Source organism: Elephas maximus, chromosome 8 (genome assembly GCF_024166365.1).
Source record: "Elephas maximus indicus isolate mEleMax1 chromosome 8, mEleMax1 primary haplotype, whole genome shotgun sequence".
Lineage (NCBI taxonomy): Eukaryota > Metazoa > Chordata > Mammalia > Proboscidea > Elephantidae > Elephas > Elephas maximus.
Window position 1 is genome coordinate 22063234 of NC_064826.1, and position 22776 is coordinate 22086009.

General features: G+C 42.0%; 1 protein-coding gene across 1 annotated transcript in view; it reads right to left on the minus strand.

The window, feature by feature from the left end:
- The window catches only part of SND1 (staphylococcal nuclease and tudor domain containing 1), a 496139-nt gene that overhangs the window by 305548 nt on the left and 167815 nt on the right, over positions 1 to 22776 (minus strand). Inside the window, exon 11 of the mRNA XM_049894741.1 lies at positions 9205 to 9294. Within this exon, the coding sequence (XP_049750698.1) occupies positions 9205 to 9294 (90 nt within the window). The remainder of the gene's footprint in view (positions 1 to 9204; positions 9295 to 22776) is intronic.

Genomic DNA, 22776 nt, shown 5'->3' on the forward strand with positions numbered 1-22776 from the left:
TAGGGACTGGTCTCTGCTGATAACACGTCCTAAGTACACAAATGAAGTCTCACCATCCTCACTTCTAAGGAGCATTCTGCCTGTACTTCTTCCAAGATACATTTGTTTGTTCTTCTGGCAGTCCATGGTATAGTCAGTATTCTTCCCCAATACCATAATTCAAAGACATCAATTCTTCTTCCGACTTCTGTTTTTTTCACTGTCCAGCTTTTGCATGCATACGAAAAAAAGAGGCAACTGAAAATACCATGGCTTGGGTCAGGCACACCTTAGCCCTCAAAATGGTATTTTTATTACTATCATGCTATTATTATTCTAATCAAGATTTCTGAACTCTATTATAATCTTATGGGACCACGGACATATACATGATTGGACGTTGCCCAAATGGACGTTATGCAGCGCATGACTGTACATCAGAGGTAATTAAGAACAAGAATCCCCAGACTGTCAGCTTTGTACTTAACGCAGCAGATTAAGCAACACACTGCAAAAGACAGAACCTAGAAGTGTTTTGAAAGAAGAGGACAACCCTGTTAAACAGCCAGGGAAAAGGGTGGAGAAGTCCTCCTCAAGAAAGATCTGCACCCTTGAAGAGCTCTCAGGAGCTGAGTGAAAAACTGCTCATGCTCAGGAATGTTACTCCTTACCTTCCAAGGTCTGTCCCATACAAGAAAACAAGCACCTCGAGTGCATTCTGGGCACACAAGATAAAAAAGCAACACCTGTCCTTTCCTTTCTCCCAGACTCGCATAGAAGAGTCTCACCTATCCCAAGAGATTGACAAGGAGGGAAAATCAAGTTTCAACATTGGCTTAGCAATGTTACCTATGACCTCACATTGTCCGTGTATCTAAGAGCAGAACATGTAATCTGACACTGGTTTCTCTGAAGAACAATTTGATGAAACAGCACTTCACGGGGACATCTCAAAGACTAATGAGATAATGTCTAGAAGGCTCAGAGTGCTCAGAAGCCTGATATATGGTAGTATTACCACTCCCTGCTATCTGTAAACTAGGATAAGACAGCTGGAAAAAAAGCCATTTTTTGTAACATGTAAGGTCTATGCTATATACAAAAACTGACAGAACCCCCAAAAGTGCCATGACCCTGGCTATCCACATATGACTCAGTGTACGCAACAGGGAAGCAGACCTTTCCAGATGGTCTTTAATTTAGCAAAGCAATTAAAAATATAGGCATCTGGGTAAAATGATTAATTTTTATGAGTTTCAGTTTCTTCATCTATAAAAGGAGCCCTGGTGGCTCAGTGGTTAAGAGCTCGGCTGCTCACCAAAAGTTCAGCAGTTTGAATCCATCAGCTCCTCCTTGGAAACCCTGAGGCAGTTTTACTCTGTTCTATAGGGTCGCTATGAGTGGGAATCGACTCAACAGCAACGGGTTTGGTTTGGTTTTATCTACAAAAATAGATACGTACATAATACACACATCTTGCAAGATGAGGTGAAAATTAAGGAAAAGTGAAAACAAAGCCCTTAACAAGTTCAGTGTCTACCACCTAGAGAGAACTCAATAAATGACAGCTCCAGCCCTTTAAGATAGAATGGACATTATACAAAGTGCCCTAAAAAAAAATTAGTCTAGCAACTTCACAACAAATTTGACTGATAGGAAAATCATACAAAGGCAGCTACTAAATTAGAAATGAGCCACATCTCCCAAAGTCTGTTTAGAAATTCAGAATGTTTTATTCCCCAGAAACAAGACGATAAACAGTCATGGAGCTGCCAACCTGGCTCACAAGAGCACTTTAACCCAGAATAGGGACCATATTGTTGTTCCATATACTATCCACCATTTCCAGACAGAGTACAGTCCCAAAAGAAGAAGGCAAGCTCATTCTGCTTCTTGCATATATGCCTAACTTGGCAAATCTGGTGGGCTCTATTTCCACCTCCTTTTCTGCATTCTTACCTGTTGCACAGGCTTGTTCATAGTCTTCAACAGAGCCCCTTTCCCCCCTAAAGTTAATTAATTTATTAAAAATTCATTGAGCACCTACTATGTACCATAAACTTTACTCAGCCCTGGGGCAGTGAACAAAATAGATGTGGGCCCTAATCCATGGAATAAATCTAACAAGGGAGATAGATATTAAACATATAAGCACTCAAATATATTATTACAAGTTGTGGAAAAGATGTATAGGGTAAGTTATTGGAAGGGGGTGGTCACGGGAGTCTTCCTTCAAGAAGTCACATTTAACTTGGGTCTGAAGGATAAACAGATGGTAAACAGGTGAACAGAAATGAGGATGATAGAGGGTATTCCAAGAAGAAGACGCTGTAATTGCAAAAGCCCTGCAGTGAGTAGAAAACAGTAAGTGTTGGTGAGGATGTGGAGAAATTGGAACCCTCATCCATTGCTGGTAAGAATATAAAAAGATGGAAGCAACCAAGGTGCCCATCAACAGATGAATGGATAAATTATGGTATATTCACACAATGGAATACTATGCATCAAAAAAGAACAACAATGAATCTGTGAAACATTTCATAACATGGAGGAACCTGGAAGGCATTATGCTGAGTGAAATTAGTCAGTTGCAAAAGGACAAATATTGTATGAAACCACTATTACAAGAACTCAAATAGTTTAAAGAGAGGAGAAAATATTCTTTGATGGTTACGAGAGGGGTCATTAATAAGATAGTAGACAAGAACTAATTTAGGTGAAGGGATGGACAACACACAATACAGGAGAGGTCAGCAGAACTGGACTAAACCAAAAGCAGTTTCCTGAATAAACTGAATACATTGAAGGCCAGAGTAGCAGGGGCAAGGGTTTGGGGACCATGGTTTCAGGCGACATCTAGGTCAATTGGCATACTAAAAACTGTTAAGAAAACATTCTGCATCCCATTTTGGAGAGTGGTATCTGGGGTCTTAAACACTAGCAAGTGGCCATCTAAGATGCAACAACTGGTCTCAACCCACCTGGAGCAAAGCAGAATGAACACCAAAGACACAAGGTAAGTATGAGCCCAAGAGTCAGAATGGGACACATAAATTAAAGACTCCATCAGCCTGAGGCCAGAAGAACTAGATGGGGCCCAGCTACAACCGATTACTGCCATGACAGGGAGCACAACAGAGAATCCCTGAAGGAGCAGAGCAGTGGGATGCAGACCCCAAACTCTAGTAAAAAGACCAGACTTATTGGTCTGACTGAGACCAGAGGGACCCCAGAGGTCATGGTCTCCAGACCTTCTGTTAACCCAAGACTGAAGCCATTCCCGAAGCCAACTCTTCAGACAGGGATTGAACTGGACTACAAAACAGAAAATGATACTGGTGAGGAATGGGCTTCTTGGATCAAGAAGACACATGAGACTATGCAGGTACCTCCTGTCTGGAGGGGAGATATGAAGGCTGAGAGGGACAGAAGCTGGCTGAATGGGCATGGAAACACACGGTGGAGAGAAGGAATGTGCTGTCTCATTAGGGGGAGAGCAACTAGGAGTATATAGCAAGGTTCATATAAGGTTTTGTATGAGAGACTGACTTGATTTGTAAACTTTCACTTAAAGCACAATAAAAAAAAAAAAAGATGCAGTCACTATGGAAAAGGTTGGCGGTTCTTCAGAAAGTTAAACATAGAATTACCATGTGACTGTGCAATTCTATTCCTGGGTATATACCCCAAAGATCTGAAAGCAGGGAGTCAAACAGATACTTGTACACAAACGTTCATTGCTGCACTATTTACAGAAGCCAAAAGTTGAAAACAACCCAAGTATCCATACACAGATAAATGGACAATGGAATACTACCCAGCCATAAGGAGAAATGAAGTCCTGACACACACTGCAACATGCATGAACCTATAAAACAGTATGCTAAGTGAATTAAGTCAGTCACAAAAGGACAAATATTGTATGATCACACTCATGGGAAATACCTAGAAGAGGCAAATGGATAGAGACAAAAATTTAGTAGTGGTTACCAGAGGCTGGGAGGAGGAATGAATGTGGAGTTATTGCTGAAGGGGTGCTTTGTTTCTGTTTAAGGTGATGCAAAACTTTTGGAAATACTGGTGATGGTTGTACAACATGGTAAATGTAATTAATGTCACTGAATTGTATGCTTAAAAATGGCAAAATGTATGTTATATGTATTTAACTGCAATAAGATTATTAAAAAAAAAAAAAGAAGAAGAAGAAGAAGCCCTCAGGTGAGATGGGGAGCATAATGCATAATGAAGGCCAAAATGCTGGTCAGGAGGACAGTGAGGGAAGGGATGGGGGTTATACCTGAGAAGCAGGAAGAAACCAGGTTATGCTGGGCTTTGTAGGCTCAGGAAGCAAGGGGAAGCCAAGAATCTCAGTCAAAGGAGGAGCATGATATGATTTGCATTTGTGAAGCTCCCTTTAGGCACAGGGTGGAGAACGGACTAGAGTGGAAAGAATGGCTGTGGGGAAAACAGTAAGAAAGCTACAGAAGGAGTCCAGGCTAGAGGAGAGAAGGCAAGGCAGCAGTTGTTCCATGGGAAGAAGGGGAGAACTTTGAGAGAGAGAGCTACAGCAGGACTTGGTGAAGGATTGGAATAGAGGCATAAAGGAAAGAGGTGTTGTCTGGTGGCATTGATAGTGCTGTGACTCTAGAACATTGGAGGAAACCAAGCTTTCTGATGGAAGATATTGAGTTCCATATGGATTGGATGTGCTGGATTTATAAATCTGGTGCACGTTAACAATCATTCCCTTCTGCCCCCACGTGCTCCACACCCCAAAAGTACATACCTCAGGAATGACAGATTTTGAAAAGAACAATGTGAAGCAATCATGATTTGAAATAACTCACCAAATGATGTGTAGCCCCATAACTTCCCAACTGTCTGCATTTATTAAGAAAACTGCCCAATATTAAGTGCCAAAAAAAATGCCAGCCTAGTACACAAATCAAACTGAAAGATGTGAAAACCATACAAAGGTAGCTACTTGCTTACAAATAAGTTACATCCCATGAAAGTTTGCTTTTTGAGCAAAAATGGTGGAAAAACACGCTAGGGAAGTCAGAGATAAGACAGCTTGGCCTACATATCTATTCCCAGGGTTTGTGAAGTTTCTACGCACTCTGGCTTCTTGCAATTTCATCTCTTCCAACACTTTTGACCCTTCAGTTGTCCAAACAAATTCCAACTTTGAACACAATGGTTTCCATGGTGATAGACATCATGCAATTAAGGGACAAGAGATTTAGGAGTGATATATTTGTCTTTTATAAATGCTGTATTATACGGATAAAAAAATATTCTGAGACCTTACTTTTGATATTATAGGAGATAGCTGGGAAAAATTTCAATAAAGATCTCAGGTATTATTACTTTATTCCACCGACAGCAAAATGATTTAAGCTCACAGACTTGCTTCCCATGGGTTGAACTCTAAACATTAAAAAAAAAAAAAAAACCCACAGAAAGAATTTATTCCAGCTATCAGAAGAGGACTGTAGCTCTTGTTGGAACCCTGGTGGTGCAGTGGTCAAGAGTTTGGGTGCTAACCAAAGGTTGGGAGTTCGAATCCACCAGCTGCTTCTTGGAAACCCTAGGGGGCAGTTCTACTCTGTCCTATAGGGTCACTGTGAGTCAGAATCAACTCAACAGCAATGGGTTTTATGGGTTTGGTAGCCCTTGTTAAAAGAAGCCCTGGTGGTGCAGTGGTTAAGCGCTTGGCTGCTAACCCATAAGTTGGTGGTTAGAACCCACCAGCTGCTTGGCAGGATAAAGATGTGGCAGACTGCTTCCATAAAGATTTACAGCTTTGGAAACCCTATGGTAGCAGTTCTACCCTGTCCTACAGGGTTGCTATGTGTCAGAAGTGACTTCATGGCATTGGGTTTGGTTTGCTTGGGTAGCCCTTATTCTTTTAGGAGGGCATCAATCTCATATATCTCTTTAACACAAGTTCTGGAAAACTGAAAGACATGATAAGCCATTTCTTTACTACACTAGGGCCATGAAGAACACCAGAAGAAACTAGCAAGAAAATTCTTTACCAAGAATACCCCTTCATCAAGACTTCAGTGAAAGAATAGATGGCAGATGAAGGGGAGAGTATTCTACCAGGCAGGATGGCAATTCAGGCAGCTTTTGAAACGTTTGCAGTGTTCACAGGTATGAGCACGTGTGTACACACACCGGTTAGCAAGAGCACGTCCTCATTCTGTGGAAGCTGAAGCCCCCTGGTGACACATCTAACCAGCTACCACCCAAACCCGTGCAATTGGTTGAACAAGCAGTAATGTCTGCAGAACTAACATGAAGGCTACGGAAAAATACCCTAGTTCTGATGCCAGTCCGATTAATTGCACACTGATTTACTTGTCTTGACCTCAGAGCCTGTAATGAATCATAACAGAAAAAGCAGAGCCATGTAGAGTCTATACAAAAACAGTACTATGAGAAAAAAACCAAACCACACACCTCCCTGGCACCTGGAAAAACACAACAGAGTACCATCATCCTGGATCTGCTAGCCACCCCAGGAGAGAGGGCAGACACCTAATATTCCCATTTCACAAACAAGGAAACAAAGGCTGAGGGCAGTGTGTGGCTACTCTCATTAAGGGATTTAGGCAGAATTAAATCTTGGGAGTGAATCAATTTCCACAAACTGGACTAGAGACTGCCAAGTCCAACAAAGCAACTGTGCGATTTACTTTCAATCTTATTTCTCTGTATTCTAGAAGCCCCTCAAAACTGTCATATTATGGAGTTTCTGGGAAGGTCAAATAAGAGTCTGGGCCGAGAAGGTGATTTTACCTCCATTCTCTTCCCTACGCTGTGGCAGGCTGCGCTAATCAGCTTCTGTGCACACAGGCACACAGGCAAACAGGCGCACGCACTCCCTCTTGGTGCCTCTTAATCACCACGTGCCACGCTCTACAGCTGCAGAGGTCTGAAGGGAATTGGCAGAAATGTGCGCTGATGTGCTAGCCACACCCCTGAGGCAGCAACTGCCCCGCCTGCTCCCCAACGCCAGAGCACATGGGTGTTCACTGTCAGAGCTGATGGGCCCAGAAAACAGTCAAGTGGTTTCAGGTGGTGAGTCAGGGAAAGCAGTTTGCACCAGGAATGTTCCAGCCCAGCAGAGCTGAGCTGCGTCCTACTCCTGACTCAGAGAGATGGTATTCATCATTTACACAATGTCACCATGGGGGACAAAACCAGGGCTCAGCACAAATAGAATCCAATCAACTTCGATGCAGAGGAACCAGTAAACGAGGCTTCTCCCACTAAGCAGGAGCCTAATTGCTTCGGAATGGCCACCGTACTCGATACCTGAGGTCAGTCCTTTTATCCTGACATGGTGGGCTTTGCAAAGGCCTGGCACACAGTTTGTGGGAGCAGGGCCCTGGGCTAACCTTCTAGGACCATTTAGCAGCTGCAGCAATAACCTGTGATCTATGTTCTGGAGATGAAAGAGAATCAGGGTAGGGCACTATTCGAGGAAGCCAGGTGGCTGCCGTAACACATGCCACAGAACTGTGTGCACACCTATCAAGCCAGTGGTACCACTTCTTTCAAAGTGATGCTCGATGGATTTCAACAGAAATCTACACTTGGGAGGGAATTTCTTGTTTGTCTATATGCTATTGTTTATGAGCCAGTGAGTGAGTGATATGATGCCAACTTGGCGAAATAGAGATGTCAGACATTAGATCAGATAACAGGAGATCCAGAAATTGAAAGAGGCTTAAAACCATCATTCGCGCTACACTTCATGAATGAATACAGCATTCTGTCAACTTTTATACGATGACAAATGAGCCTATTCTCTGAAGGAAACTGAGGAGATGTAATACTCATTTTAGGGAATCCAGTTTGCTTTCTCTACCTCAAAATTAGTAATTTCATCTTATGCCAAACTTCAAAACCTTTTGCTACAATTTATCATCCTAGTGACTGTGATATATAATAAAATTGGTTACACTTATATTTATGATATACTGGAAGTCCTGGTGGGGTAGCGGTTAAGTGCTATGGCTGCTAACCAAAAGGTCAGCAGTTCAAATCCACCAGGAGCTCCTTGAAAACTCTATGGGGCAGTTCTACTCTGTCCTATAGGGTTGCTGAGTTGGAACCGACTCGACGGCAATGGGTTTGGTTTGGTTTATGATATACTACTTTGGCATTAGTTCAAAAGCCAGAGCCTTATCAAACCTGTCATGTCACTAACCATTTAAAACTCTGTATTTATGTAAAGAACTCTAAGATGGCTTTAATGTGTTATGACAGACATACAGGCGAATGGTCCTACCTTTTTGAAGATACAGTAAAAATTGACTCAAAACCCTAGAATCCCCACTAAAGTCAAGTAAACATGAGATGACTCGTAGTCCCTCCCTGAACAGATTTTCCTCAATTACTATCAAGGAACCATCTCATTCATTTCCTTTGTCATTCAAGACACAGAGAACCACTCAGGACGATTAGGGCGAGGAGGTCAGGAAGAATAAGGGGATGCTCAGAGGCTCATAACCATCCTCTCAGAGTGGCAAATTCTGCAGCTGGCCATAGAATATTCTGCTATGCCCAAGAGCACAAAGAAATGCACTCTGGGGCCTCCGAACTGTTGCACCAGACTAGAAAGTCAATGTGCTACACAAAAAACCTCCCATGCACCGCTTCCCCACAAAAGGCTCCACAGCACCTGCCGTATAGGCTGTGGGTGAATTTTACAAGCCAGAAGTATAGAGGTGGCACACACACTGAGCAAGCATGCTCCTCTTCTAGGAGAGCCCCCTTCCCTTACAGCCAGCTTAGTCCTCAGAAGTAAGGGAAGCAGAAAACAGCAGCAACCTTCCCTCTCTAGCAAATCCCATCGCACCACACTTTTAATGGAGGTGGCTGGAGAGAAGAAAGCCAAGCAGATGGAGCTCAGAGCAACATGCAATTATTGAAACTGGAATTGAACCTGGGCCCTGGAAAGAACATGCCATCAGAGGTCTGGCAATCACACTGTGGTCAGGCCCCCAATTTTAAACCTGTCCCAAGGGACACCACTTTCTGATACACAGGTAGGTATGCCTTGCTTCATATCAACGTAATCCTGCCAGGCTCAGTGCAGGACTGCCATGTGCTGGGCCCTGGGATTCCATCAAGCGTAAAGGGCCCAGCTTAAAAAAACCCTCCACAGGAGGAGCTGAAGCTTGCAAATATGTCTCTGTCATCACTTACCTTCTTCCCAATTAGCTTCTTTCGAAGGAATTCCCGGGCTTCAAACATATAGGGAATGTCATACAGGGGACGTAGCTTCTTGTTCTTATCCTAAAAGGAAAATAAAATACTACATCAAGAATGAGAAAAGCCAAATGAACACCCCCAGCTGCACAAGCCACTGGGATGTCTCTCAAGCCTGTTCTCTATCTCCCAGTATCACAGACACTAAAGAAGTGCTGGAGTAATAAACGAGCAATAAAATAATAAACATTTGGCTGAAATGCTTTACAGGGAATAGGATTATTTTTTTCACATGACAGACTTAAAAATAAGCAATAGAATGTTTATAATTACCGAAGCTGGAAACAACCTAAATGTTCATCAACAAGGAAATGGCTACACAAACTGTGGTACAGAAGAAGCTTAAGGAGCCCCGGTGGCACCGTGGTTAGGTGCTTAGCTGCTAAACAAAAGGTCAGCGGTTCAAACCTACCAGCGGCTCTGTGGAAGAAGGATGTGGCAATCTGCTTCCATAAAGATTATAGCCTTGGAAACCCTAAGGGGCAGTTCCACACTGTCTTATAGGCTATGAGTTGGAATTGACAGCAATGGGTTAGGACAGCAGAAGCTTAATAAGTAGTAGGGCCCTTCTGATATTTATAGATAGTCTATGAATCTAAATTCTATTACTCTGTAAGCATTTAATGAACAATGAACACCTACCAATTATTAGCCCCATAAAAAGCACTCTATAAATATATAGGTTATAATCCTGGACTAAAAAGTCTTGCAACCTAACATATGAATAGAAGAAATCCTACAAATATGAAATAGTTAGCAACACAAAGCAGTCTTCATAAGTGGTAAATTATGTGATATAGTCTGGGGCTTAAGTGCTGTAAGAGTTCAGGGAAGTTCAAGGAAAGAAGTAATCAGGAAATGTTTCACTGACAAGGTGGCACTTAACATGAGGGTTGCTGGACAAAAAAGAACTAGGAAGAAAATCAGAGTTAGAGAAAAAAACAAAACACGCAAAAGGAGAGAGGCAGGAATAAACAGTATTTGGACACCCATAGACACACACTTCCTTAACTGTCTCGTGGGCCCCTGACTCCTCCCAAAACACGTTACTGCTGAGACAGGGTCTAGATGAAAAAGATTGGAAAGACAATGGGTAGGAACTTAAGGGATAAGCAATGAATTAATAGGAACTGACAACAGAGTGGATAGAGGGGATAAAAGAGAAGGAATCCAAGATTCTGAGTCACGATGACAGGCATATGAAGTCAAGAGAGTTTGCTCATTGGTGGGGGATGTAGAGGTTGGAGGATGTGTATAGGAAATAAGGAGAACTTGGCTACTTTAATGTCCCTCTCCCACTAAACTGTAAGTTCTATGAGAATAGAGACCCTGACTATTTTTTTCTGTGTGCCCAGAACCAAGCACAGTACCTCCCTCAAAGCGCATGTTCAATAATAGTTGAAGTAACTGCAAAAAAAAAAAAAAAAAAAGCATGCAACGAAGATCAAGTATGCTGCGAGAAGAGGACTTGATTTACTGATATGGGTCTCTCCGGTATGCACGTAACATTTGGAAAAAATACAGAAAAGAGGCCATTGAGGACTAACTCCTAACCTAGATGGACGCCATTCCCTCCCCATCCTGTGATTAGCCTGCCTAGCCTCATCTTTACCATCTATTACAGTACCTGACAAAATATCTCTATATAATCCAATCTATACTCAAAAAAAAAGATCATTTTTTTTAAAATAGCCAACTACTTCCAAATAAAGAACCTTCATCATTTGAATATCCCCCCCTTTTTTTAATCCTAAATGGCAATAATGAGACCAAAGGACTCAAAACAGATGTTTTCCTCCCAGACCCTAACTAAGCCTTGGTGTCCAGAAAACAGCATTTAAACATTTCAGTTCACTGATATTGCCAAGTTCTCTCATGAGTGTAGATAATCCTTCAGTTAGAATGAAATTTAAGCTTCACATTAATCATTACCTGTCTTCCACTTCCTCTGGTTTAAAACAAAACAAAACAGCATCATTCCAATGCTCTTAAAGGAAGCCAAGGCACTTACAGAAATGAAGGGGAGTCTCCACTCCTTCTCCCAGATGATATGCATTTGGGAATCCACATATTCTAGGGAACATTTGGGTGGTCAGACTCTCTCCCCACTCCTGGGGTTCCAACTCATAGCGATCCTACATACCACAGAAAGAAACACTGCCCGCTCCTGTGCCATCCTTATAATCGTTCTTACGCTTGAGCCCATTTGTACAGCCACTGTGTCAATCCATCTCCTTGAGGGTCTTCCTTTTTTCTGCTGACCCTGTACTTTACTAAGCATGATGTCCTTCTCCAGGGATTGATCCCTCCTGACAACATGTCCAAAGTATGTAAGACTCAGTCTCGCCATCCTTGCTTCTAACCTTGCTTCTAAGGAGCGTTCTGGTTGTACTTCTTCCAAGACATATTTGTTCGTTCTTTTAGCAGTCCACGGTATATTCAATATTCTTCACCAACACCACAATTCAAAGGCGTCAACTCTTCTTCATTCTTCCTTATTCACTGTCCAGCATTCACATGCATATGATGCAACTGAAAATACCATGGCTTGGGTCAGGCGCACCTTAGTCTTTAATGTGATATCTTTGCTTCTCAACACTTTAAAAAGGTCTTTTGCAGCATATTTACCCAATGCAATGCATCTTGTGATTTCTTGACTGCTCCTTCCATGGGTGTTGGTTGTGGGTCCAAGTAAAATGAAATCCTTAACAACTTCAATCTTTTCTCCGTTTACCATGATGTTGCTTATTGGCCCAGTTGTGAGGATTTTTGTTTTCTTTATGTTGAGGTGTAATCCATACTGAAGGCTGTGCTCTTTGATGTTCATTAGTAAGTACTTCAAGTCCTCTTCACTTTCAGCAAGCAAGGTTGTGTCATCTGCATAACACAGGTTGTTAATGAGTATTCCTGCAATCTTGATGACCCATTCTTCTTCATATAGTCCAGGTTCTCAGATTATTTGCTCAGTGTACAGATTGAATAGGTATGATGAAAGGATACAACCCTGACACACACCTTTCCTGACTTTAAACCACTCATTAACCCCTTGTTCTGTCCGAATGAGCACAACTAAGTGTTCTGCATTTCCCATTTTTGCAATGTTATCCATAATTTGTTATGTTCCACACAGTCAAATGCTTTTGCGTAGTCAATAAAACACAGGTAAATATCCTTCTGGGATTCTCTGCTTTCAGCCAGGATCCTTCTTCCTAGTCTGTCCCAGTCTGGAAGCTCAGCTGAAACCTGTCCTCCATGGGTGACCCTGCTGGTATCTGAATACTGGTGGCATAGCTTCCAGCATCATAGCAACACACAAGCCCCCACACTACCACAAACTGACAGACACGTGGGGGGCCCTAAACATAAAAATCTTTAAAGGAACAATAACACTAAGGTTTTCTTATTAAAGGAGATAATAAGGTAAATGGAATATATGAGAATTGCCAGAGTCAGAGGGAGGGCTGGGCAACTCAAAGGACAGATGTACAGGATCATGGATTTAATAAATACCCTGGAAGCCAAATGACAATAGTGTATCACAAGTTAGAGGTTTATTGAAGAGCCAACTGTAGCCTATAAGCCCTAAAATTGAGTTTATGATGACACTCGATAAAGTAAGAACGCTTGCTGGATAGAAGTTACTAGGTGGCAGTAATGAACGGATTTTTAATAAACACAAAATCAATAGTTAACAGCATCAGCCCTCAGGAATAAAGTACCAATGTATTCATATCCACCAAGCAACAGAAGACAATCCATTTACAAAGTAGCTGTGTGATTACACAAGCCTAAGTGAACATTTTTTAAATGAACTGAACAAAGTATCACCATTTACTTTATATAGCCTTGTAATTTGCCACAGAATCTGAGTTTCTGAATCTTACCCCACTTACTATGAAACACCACAGAGGTACAGGGAATGTCAGTTGCTTGGGGCTCCGATACTATGAAAGGGAAGAAAAACAGTTCAACAAACATTCCAATGAAGCACAAGGGACAAAGAATACCTGAATGTGTGGACATGCGCATCTAAACCAGGGCTTGGAACCCTTTGTTCTGTATGAGCCCCTGCTGAGAATGTGCATTTCTAACAAGTTCCCAGGTGATGCTAATGCTGCTGGTTAGGGACCACTTCTGAGAACCACTAGTACAGCCCAAACGAAAACCAAATCCACCACCCCATCGAGTTGATTCCGACTCACAGTGACCCTATAAGACAGAGTAGAACTACCCCACAGGGTTTCCAAGGAGCACCTGGTGGATTCCTACTGCTGACCTTTTGATTAGCACCCAAGGTCTTAACCACTGCGCCACCAGGGTTTCTACTAGTGCAGCAGCGGTTCTCAAAATTTATTGTACGTAAGAATCACCTGGGGATCTTGTTAAAATGTAGATTCTGATTCTGTACATCTGGGGTGGAAAGGCAGACATACTGAATTAGAACCAGGACAAATTGGTTGGAAGCCCTGGTCTAAACAAGAATCTGTTCTTACAGCACTCCCACAGGACTGGGCCATGCCATAATATCCTCAAAAGAATGAAAGAAAATAAACAGTACACTAACAACCCACTAAAAAACAGGCTAACGTCAGAGTCTGCTTGTGTGTCTCTCCTGAAGCTGAAAAAGAGCTAATAGCAAAAGCAGAAAACAAGACCTCACAAGTGAAAACAAAAAGGATCTTGTTACTCTAACCCTTCAGAACTAGTAGCTATTGACATCTGCAAACATCTTACGAGAGACATATTAGAAGTCCCTAAGAAACCACAAAATAAAAGCAATTCCTCCAAATTACCAGGTACATAAAAGTCTTGGAAATCTCTAAGAGGCAATTGAGGTATGGAATGTATTCTGAGAAAATAGGACTTTAGTTGAATCTTGCCTGCTAAAAGAGACTGTCTAGTTTAGATTCTAATTTACATGGAAATATTTTTAAAAAAATAAAAATAGAAAAGAATGCTTGCTTTATCTGGTGGGCAGATAATACACAAACCAATATGTGCTGTAATCACTGTTCATCCTGAGAGATGACACTGTATGCAGGCCCTGCAATGACGCATGTTAGAGACGGGAGAGAGAACCCCAGTCATCTGTACCTCTCTCTCACCAGCCTGAGAGAGGGCCCCAACTCCCACATCTCAGCATCTGAAGACACTCTTGGCATTGTAACAGAAGTTGTTTATGGTTGGTCGTACTTCACAATGGAGACTGGTCCATGCTCTTGTAGACAGAATGGAAGGGACCTCCAGTCAGGTCCTTTTTCTCAACTCCTGTTCAGGACTACTTTTATCTAGCTTATCCTTAAAAGCTTTAGCGAAAGAAATTTAATGACCTTGGGATAGTGCAGAGCTTCTGAAACCAGGCTGAATAAACACAAAATATGAAAGATTGATGAATTTTAAAAGCTCTCCACTGAAAAGACACCATGAACAAAGTGAAAAGTCAAAGCACGGGCTCTTGGCAGGTGACAGATGAAATAAATAAACAAACAGAGCAGGCTAAGAGGGAACTGGGGTGTGGACCACAGTACTAAACATGATCACAGAGCTGCCACTGAGAAATGTATATTCTAGAAAACACTCAAAGTTATTATGGGATGTAGTGATGTGAAGAAAGGCAGAGAGAACAGTCTGTGTGAAGGCTTATTTAGAGCGTGCCTGGTAAGTTCAAGGAACAGCAAAGACACCATTGTGGCTAGTGCAGAGCCTAGGAAGGACTGGTAGGTGATAAAGACAGAGACCTGAATTACATTTAAAAGAATTACTTTGGCTGCTGTGTTGAGAACAGACACTGTAGCAAGGAAAAGTGTGGAAGAAGGGAGACCAAATGACATTGAGTAGGCAGTTGGATATACAAGTGTGGAGTTTGGAAGAACTGGAATATATACTTGGAAATGATTGGCATACAGGTGGTATTTAAAGCCAAAAGATTGGAAAGGAGCAAGGACTGAGTCCTGAGGTATCCTAACGTTAAAAGGTATGGAAGCAGAGAAGGAATCTGCAAAGGACACTGAGGAGGAGCAACTGGTGAGCTGGGTAGGAGGAAACCAGAACATTGTGTCCGGGAAGCTAAGGCAAGAAAGTGAACTCAGGAGGGAATATTCAGCTGAGTCATATGCCGCAGAAAAAGCAAACCATTGGTCACTGGTAACTTGACAAGAATAGTTTTGGTGTAGCACTAGGAACAAAAGCCTGACTGTAACTTGGAATGGGTACACAAGAGAATGGAAGAGAAGAACTGGAGAAAGTGGTTGGATTATATCAATCAAAAGCTGTGCCACAAAGGAGTGCCCAAGAGATTATGTGATAGCTGACAAGGAAAGCAGGGTGAAAAGGTGTTTTTGTTTTTTAATTTTAGATGGGAGAAATAACGGGCAATGATCCAGTGGTGAGTAAATAATGTAGAAGAGAAGGAAGAAAGACCTACTAGAGCAACGTCCTTAAATAGGAACAGAGGGAGTAGCTTTCAATAGGGGCAATACCTTTAGCTCATCTGGTAACCCTGGAGCTGGAAACCCTGGCGGCATAGTGATAGGAGCTATGCCTACTAACTAAAAGGTTGGCAGTAAGAATCCACCAGGTGCTCCTTGGAAACTCTACGGGGCAGTTCTACTCTGTTCTATAGGGTCACTATGAGTCGGAATCGATTTGACAGCAACAGGTTTGGTTTGGTACGGAGCCCTGGTGGCACAGCGGTTAAAGGACTTGGCTGCTAATCGAAAGGTCAGTGGCTTGAACCTACCAGCTGCTCTGTGGGAGAAAGATAAGACAGTCTCCTTCTTTAAAGATTTACAGCCTTGGAAACACTATGGGGCAGTTTTACCTTGTCCTATACGGTCACTAGGAGTCGGAATCAACTCGACAGCAACAGGTTTGGTTTTTCAGTTTATAGCTCATTTGGAGTCCTGGTGTTGCAATGGTTAAGTGCTTGGTTGCCAACTGAAAGGTTGGCAGTTAGAACCCACCAGTCGCTTTGTGGGAGAAAAGACCTGGCAATCTGTTCCCATAAAGACACAACTTAGGAAATCCTATAAGGAAGTTCTAATCTGTCCTATAAGGTCACTGTGAGTCAGAATCCACCTGATGGCACACAACAACAACATCCCTCATCTATTGGTTCAAACCCACCTAGAGGCACCTTGAAGATAGGCCTGGTGATTTGCTTCTAGATGGTCACAGCCCTGAAAACCCTACGGAGTGCAGTTCTACTCCGCACACACAGGATCACCATGATTTGGAATCAACTCAATGGCAACTGGTATAGCTCATATACAGGTAAGTGGATAGAGACAGTGTTAGGTGGGGGAATGCTGTAAGGGGAGTCGGTGGAAGGTCTCTTCTATTTCCATTTATTCTGTGAAGAAAATAAAGAACCTCTACAAATCAAAAAGAAAAAATAGGAATAATCTAACAGAAGAATGGGCAAAAGGCATGAACATGCACTTCACAAGAGAGCTCCAATTAGACATTAAAACTTGCTGCTATCAGAAGAACTAGTTGGTGCCCGGCTATAATTGGTGACAGGATACACAACAGAGAACCCCTGAGGGAGCAGGAGAGCAGTGGGATGCAGATCTCAAATTCTCATCAAAAGACCAGACTTAATGGTCCGACTGAGACTAGAAGGACCCCGGAGGACATGGTTCCTAGACCTTCTGTTAGCCCAAGACAGGAACCATTCCCAACGCCAACTTCAGACAGGGATTGGGCTGGACTATATGATAGAAAATGATACTGGTGAGGAGTGAGCTTCTTGGATCAAGCAGACACATGAGACTATGTGGGCAGCTCTTGTTTGGAGGGGAGATGAGAAGGCAGAGGGGGAAAGCTGGCTGAATGGACACGGAAATACAGGGTGGAGAGAAGGAGCATGCTGTCTCATTAAGGGGAAAGCGACTAGGAGTATATAGCAAGGTGTATATAAATTTTTGTATGAGAGACTGACTTGATTTGTAAACTTTCACTTAAAGCACAATAAAAATTAAAAAACAAAACAAAACAACTTGTTGCTATTCATAACAACCCTATAGGACAGAGTAGAACTTCCCCACAAGGTTTCCAAGGCTTTAACCTTTAGGGAAGCAGACTGCCACATCTTTTTCCTGTGGAGCCACTGGTGGACTTGAACCATTGCCCTTTTGCTTAGCAGCTCAGTGCTTAACCACTGCACCACCAGGGCTCCTTAATTAGACATTAAGTGCATAAAAATAAAAATGTAACTTCATTAATATTCAGGGAAATATAAATTGAGATATTACGTGATACCCATCATACTGGAAAAAATGAAAATGATGAGAATGTGGAGAAATGGGACTACAAATTATTTCAACTACTTTGGCACTTTGGCATATGCCACTTGGTATCACCCAGTTAAAACAGGTAATACACATCCCTATAATTAAGAGACTCCACTTACAGGTAAGTATACACCCTAGAAAATTCTCCCATGTGTACGACAGGCATAAGAATATTCATGATAATGCCATTTATGGTATAGTCATACAATGGAACAGTACACAGCAGTTAAGTTGAATGACAGCAGCATAACAACAAATTTGAAAAACGATATTGAGCAGGAACAGCAGGTTGCAAAATGATATAGTAAAACCCCACTTAAATACAGACTAAAAACAGACACAAGCAATATTATATTATTTATACGGCTATGTAAGCTGCAAAAGTATAAAAATGCACAGAAAAGAAAGACAAGGTGATCATGGTTACTGATGTGGAATGCGTAGAAGGAAAAAGAAGTGGGGAGAGAGAAATGGGGTTGAGGACGAGTACTCAGAGCTTCCAACTGTATCTGTAATGCTTTATCTCTCAAAAGGAAAAAAAAAAAGGATCTGAAGGAAATATGGTATGATATCAGGGCTGAAAAAGGAGGCTAGAGGTTTATTATATTATTGTATAAATTTGGATTTTTTTTTTAAGCCAAAAATATTTAGGGAAAGAAAACCCCCAAACCTCGTGTGGTCACCTTTTCCCATTCCTCAATGTCATATATATTTATTCCTCTCTGCAGTAGAATAATTGGTCATTCTTTTCTTCATAAGAAACATATTAAATTCCATTCTTTATCCTCCCCCCACCCAAAAAAAAATATATATCCTTTCACAGATGTAGCCTTCTGTGAGGCAGAGGGAATAATTTAACTATAAACGTGCCCTCAAATAAACAGGGTCAAAAACTACTTTGATTTTTGTTTTTTAAAGGAGATTCAAACTATAATACAGTAATTAATGTAGCCAAGTAGAATTACACTCCATGAAGATCTTAGAACTGACTGTTGAATTAAAATAAGAACCAACAGACATGATCAGATTAAAATGGATAAGATTTCAAACAGTAAATAATGGAATAGTCCCAGTTGCCCTGCCAGGAATGGCATTTTAATAAATAAAGGCTGCGATTTCCATTTGAATTATAGACTTAAAATAGGAACACTACCACATGCCCCAGGCATATTTACAATCAAGGACCTTTCAGTTCCCTTGGCAGCCAGGAGAGAGAACCCAGGGGGACAGCTACTATTTTATGGTCCTTAACACAGACAGTAGCACATTTCTATAAAAGGCAGTTCTTTTCTAGTTAACAAAGCAAGTCAGCAGCAAGGGAAGGGTTCAAACTTGAAACCACCTTGGCCAAATGGAAGAACTCTTGTATCACTAAACCCAATGGATCATACCTGGAAGCTCCAATATCCAAACCCCTCCCTGCAAGGGTTACTTCAAAAAAAAGCATCTATCTCCCTTACTAGCTCCATTTCATTCTCCCTGCTCAAAATTCCTCTTAAAGGTAAACCCACCAGTTGCTGTGGAGTAGATGCTGATTCTTGGCAACCCAGGTGTGTCAGAGTAGAGCTGTGGGTTTTCAATGGCTGATTTTTCAGACCTAGATTCAGCCCTTTCTTCTGAGGTGCCTCTGGGTGAACTCGAACCTCCAACCTTTTGGTTGGCAGTTGAGCACATTCACCATTTGCACTACCCAAGAACTCCTTTTTAAAGGTAAATAGAGTCCATTACAGAGACACAGTCTGGGTAAGTACCAAATGCACAATCCACTACATTTCATATACATCTCCAGGAAGCAAAGAAGAAATGATAAAAAACTAAAAATCAAATTTTATGAAATTGAAATTTGATTTTTAGAATGTACAGATGTGGGATTAGAATGGGGTGATTATACAAGATATCAGCTCCCTAAATGACTGATTGCTTTTCCACGACCCTCAAATTTCTTGATTTTCCTGACCACCATATATGATCCTGCTGATCCCATAATAACACACAAGAAAAGCACTGGAATTTAAGGTATAATAATAATAGCTATCGATAACAACCCTGTCAAGCAGGCTGAATACAAACAGCAGTCCTATCTGGTAAGGATCATTACTGCCTTTTATAGTAAGGAAAGTAAGGCTTAGATGTTAAGTAACTTGCGCAACACCACATAACTAATAACGGTAGAGCTGGGGTGTGGATCCCAGCTACACCAGAGGCCTAGGCTCACCCCTCGTGGGCCAGGCGATCTGTCAGGGGTTGTCCCTGAGAATCACCTGGGAGCTTATAAACATGCAGATACCCAGGCCATAGCCAGATATTCTGATTCAATAGGTCTGGTATGATTCCCGCGAATATGTGCTTTTAGTAAGTAGCCAGGAGGTCTGTGGGCCACACTTCGAGAAACGCTCCTATATATACCTTGGGCATCTGGCCCTATTTAAATCAACGGCAATAAAGAGAAGGGGATCAAAGGTTTTAAAAGGCAGAAAGTGACAGTGAGGGGTTCCAGTCATGTCAAAACAGTTAAATAAAAATAAGTAGATAGGTAAACAAATAACAGCTGGGTAACTCAGGTGTCTCTCAATACGTGTAGCTAGCACTCCCAGAACTTCCACACAGATAATTTGGAACATTCTAGAACACTGGCAAAACAAGACTTCCAAATTTTCCTCAAGTCCAACTCTTGGAAAACTGGATGTGGAATCTGAGGAGCTGAGGGAACCCACCTGACTGTGCCAGGGGAGAGCTGGAGCAGGCACATCTGCTCCCCCACCCAAACACCCAGTGGTCAGGACCCAGACTAGCCGTGGTGACAGCAGAAAAGCAGAGGAAGTGGCAATTCCAAGAAACAGTCCCAGTTACAAATGTCTCCTGGTGACCTGCCAGCATGAGAACAGCTTCACAGGATCAAAAGACCAAAAGAAGCGAAGCCAATGCAGGCAGCTTCATGTCCTTGAAGGGACTCACCAATTATCTCCAGAGCACAGCATCTGATTATATTCCACGGGAACTTGCACATACCAAAATTAAAGGACCATTTTCAAGACCATCATGCAAGGAAAAAAAAAAAAATCTGCCTCTAGAGACTGCTGTTCTACTCAATTACATTAGCCAACTAAGAGCATTTTCAGAAGGACTTACTATTTATTGCTCAGATGCAGTAAAGATGGTGGAGGGAAAACAGAGGAGGTAAAAGAGGTCAACCGTTGGGTCTCTGCCCCCTAACAGTATGTCAAGACTTTAAGAATAAATAGTTTAAAGGCTCTACAGGCTCCAAAACCATTATCCAAGTGGCAAACCATATGCAGTCCCTTCACTTAGCTACAAATACTTCTGCAGGCATAGGAGAAAGTAGAATAAAAGAACAGCACTACCCCCTCACGGACCTAACTGCCAAAGAAAGCAAGGCTTGCAAGTAAGAAGCTGTGCAACCAGCAGCAAAGCAGCTCCTAGACCCCATGAAGAAAACTGAAAATACAGAAGACTCTGGGGTCCTGCCCCATCTTCCCTTCCCTTGTCCAGAGATGACTTCCAACAGGTAACAGGGCAAAAACTTTTTCCTGCCCCCGGAATGCTCTGAAAATAAAAATCTGTTCCAACTGGCAAGCGAAGTCTGCACCACCTTTCCCAGCTGGCAAGGCTGGGATAATGAGACAGAAAAGACATTGGATTCTTGAAGAGAACAAAGCTCAGGTTCAGTACTCCTGAAGTCACAGATGAAAAGAGCTGTCCTGGACCTTGAAATCAAACATTCCTCAAGCATTTGATGGCATCAAATGATCAGGAGCCAGTGGGCTGCATGGTGCTGAACAATGGAAGCCTGGGCTCTTACAGTCATTCTTGCACAGCTGTGGGCCTCCTAGCTAGTGGCTTGCCTCAGTTTCCTCTTAAGAATCAGCAGTCTAAGAATATTTTGGCATTGTATGTGACTTTGAAGTGAAAAGCCAAGCAAATTTATTTCAAAACCTTGTAAAAAGCAGAAATGGCCTAAATCTATTAGCGCAAATTATAGCAACTCTAACTTAACAGTCAAGGAACATTTCGGCAATATTAACTCCATTGGAAAAACCAAATCTACACTTCTAGTGTTGCTAAGAGGCAAAGCTACTTAGTTGAGTTTTACAACGGTAAATCTAACATGGAAGTTAACAAGAGCTAAAACATCAAGAGACAGAAGAAAAGATAAAGCAAAGTCGCAACACTAATCACGTTCTGCCTTGTATCACCTTAATTACTTACATACAGGTCTTATCTCCTCTAGCAGACCACGGGAGAGAAGAGCTATGTGAGAGAAAAACGGGCTTTACAGTCCCCAGAAAGTCCCACCTAAAAGATGTATTTTTTTTGAAAACTCAAACAGCAGCTCTGATATTATGGGAATAAATGGAACTGGTTAGTAACCTAGAAGTGAATGGGGGGCGGTGAGGGCAATATCGCTGTAGCTGCCTTCCACTGTAAGCAGATGCAGCAAATGGGTGGTATTTCTACAGCACAAGCCTTCCCAGTGTCTCCACCTTCTGCCTACTATCCCCAAGTATGATTCTATACAAAGGTAAGGATATTAGTGAAAGAAGATGAGAAGCTTCTAGACTAGGAATCTCCCTGTGCAACTATAAACTCTGGGCTGTCTGTAAGCACTAATGCAACAGCAGCAGTCTTGGCAGTTTCACTGTGTCACGTCACAAGACCCAGATAATCAGTACGCTCTTTTCTGACCTGGCTAAAACTTCAAAGCAATCTTCTATTACCTCTACAACTGTAAGTTTGACGAAATGAACTTTATTACTTGTAATCTTTGAAAACACACAACCTCAAATCTATTAATAGCTAATAGTTAGAACACGTATAATACCACTCAGAGTTCAGGCAGAGTTGACCTCATATACTGAAAATACCTCAAGTGTGACAGTTTAACACTAAAATAAATACACTATTAAGCTGCAGTACAAAAGAGGGTCATTTCCTAATAGACTTGCTGGGCGGTGCAGTTAACACACTCAGCTGTCAACCAAAAGGTTGGAGGTTTGAGTCCACCCAGAAGTGACTTGACAGAAAGGCCTGGCAATCTGCTTCAGAAAAATCAACCACTGAAAACCCTAGAAACACAGTTCTACTTTCCGGCACACACGGGATTGCCACAAGTTAGGGTCAACTTGACAGGAACGATTTTTTTCTTTTTAATATCCTAATGTGGAATCAAGAGTATCAGCTTTTTCTGGCACACATG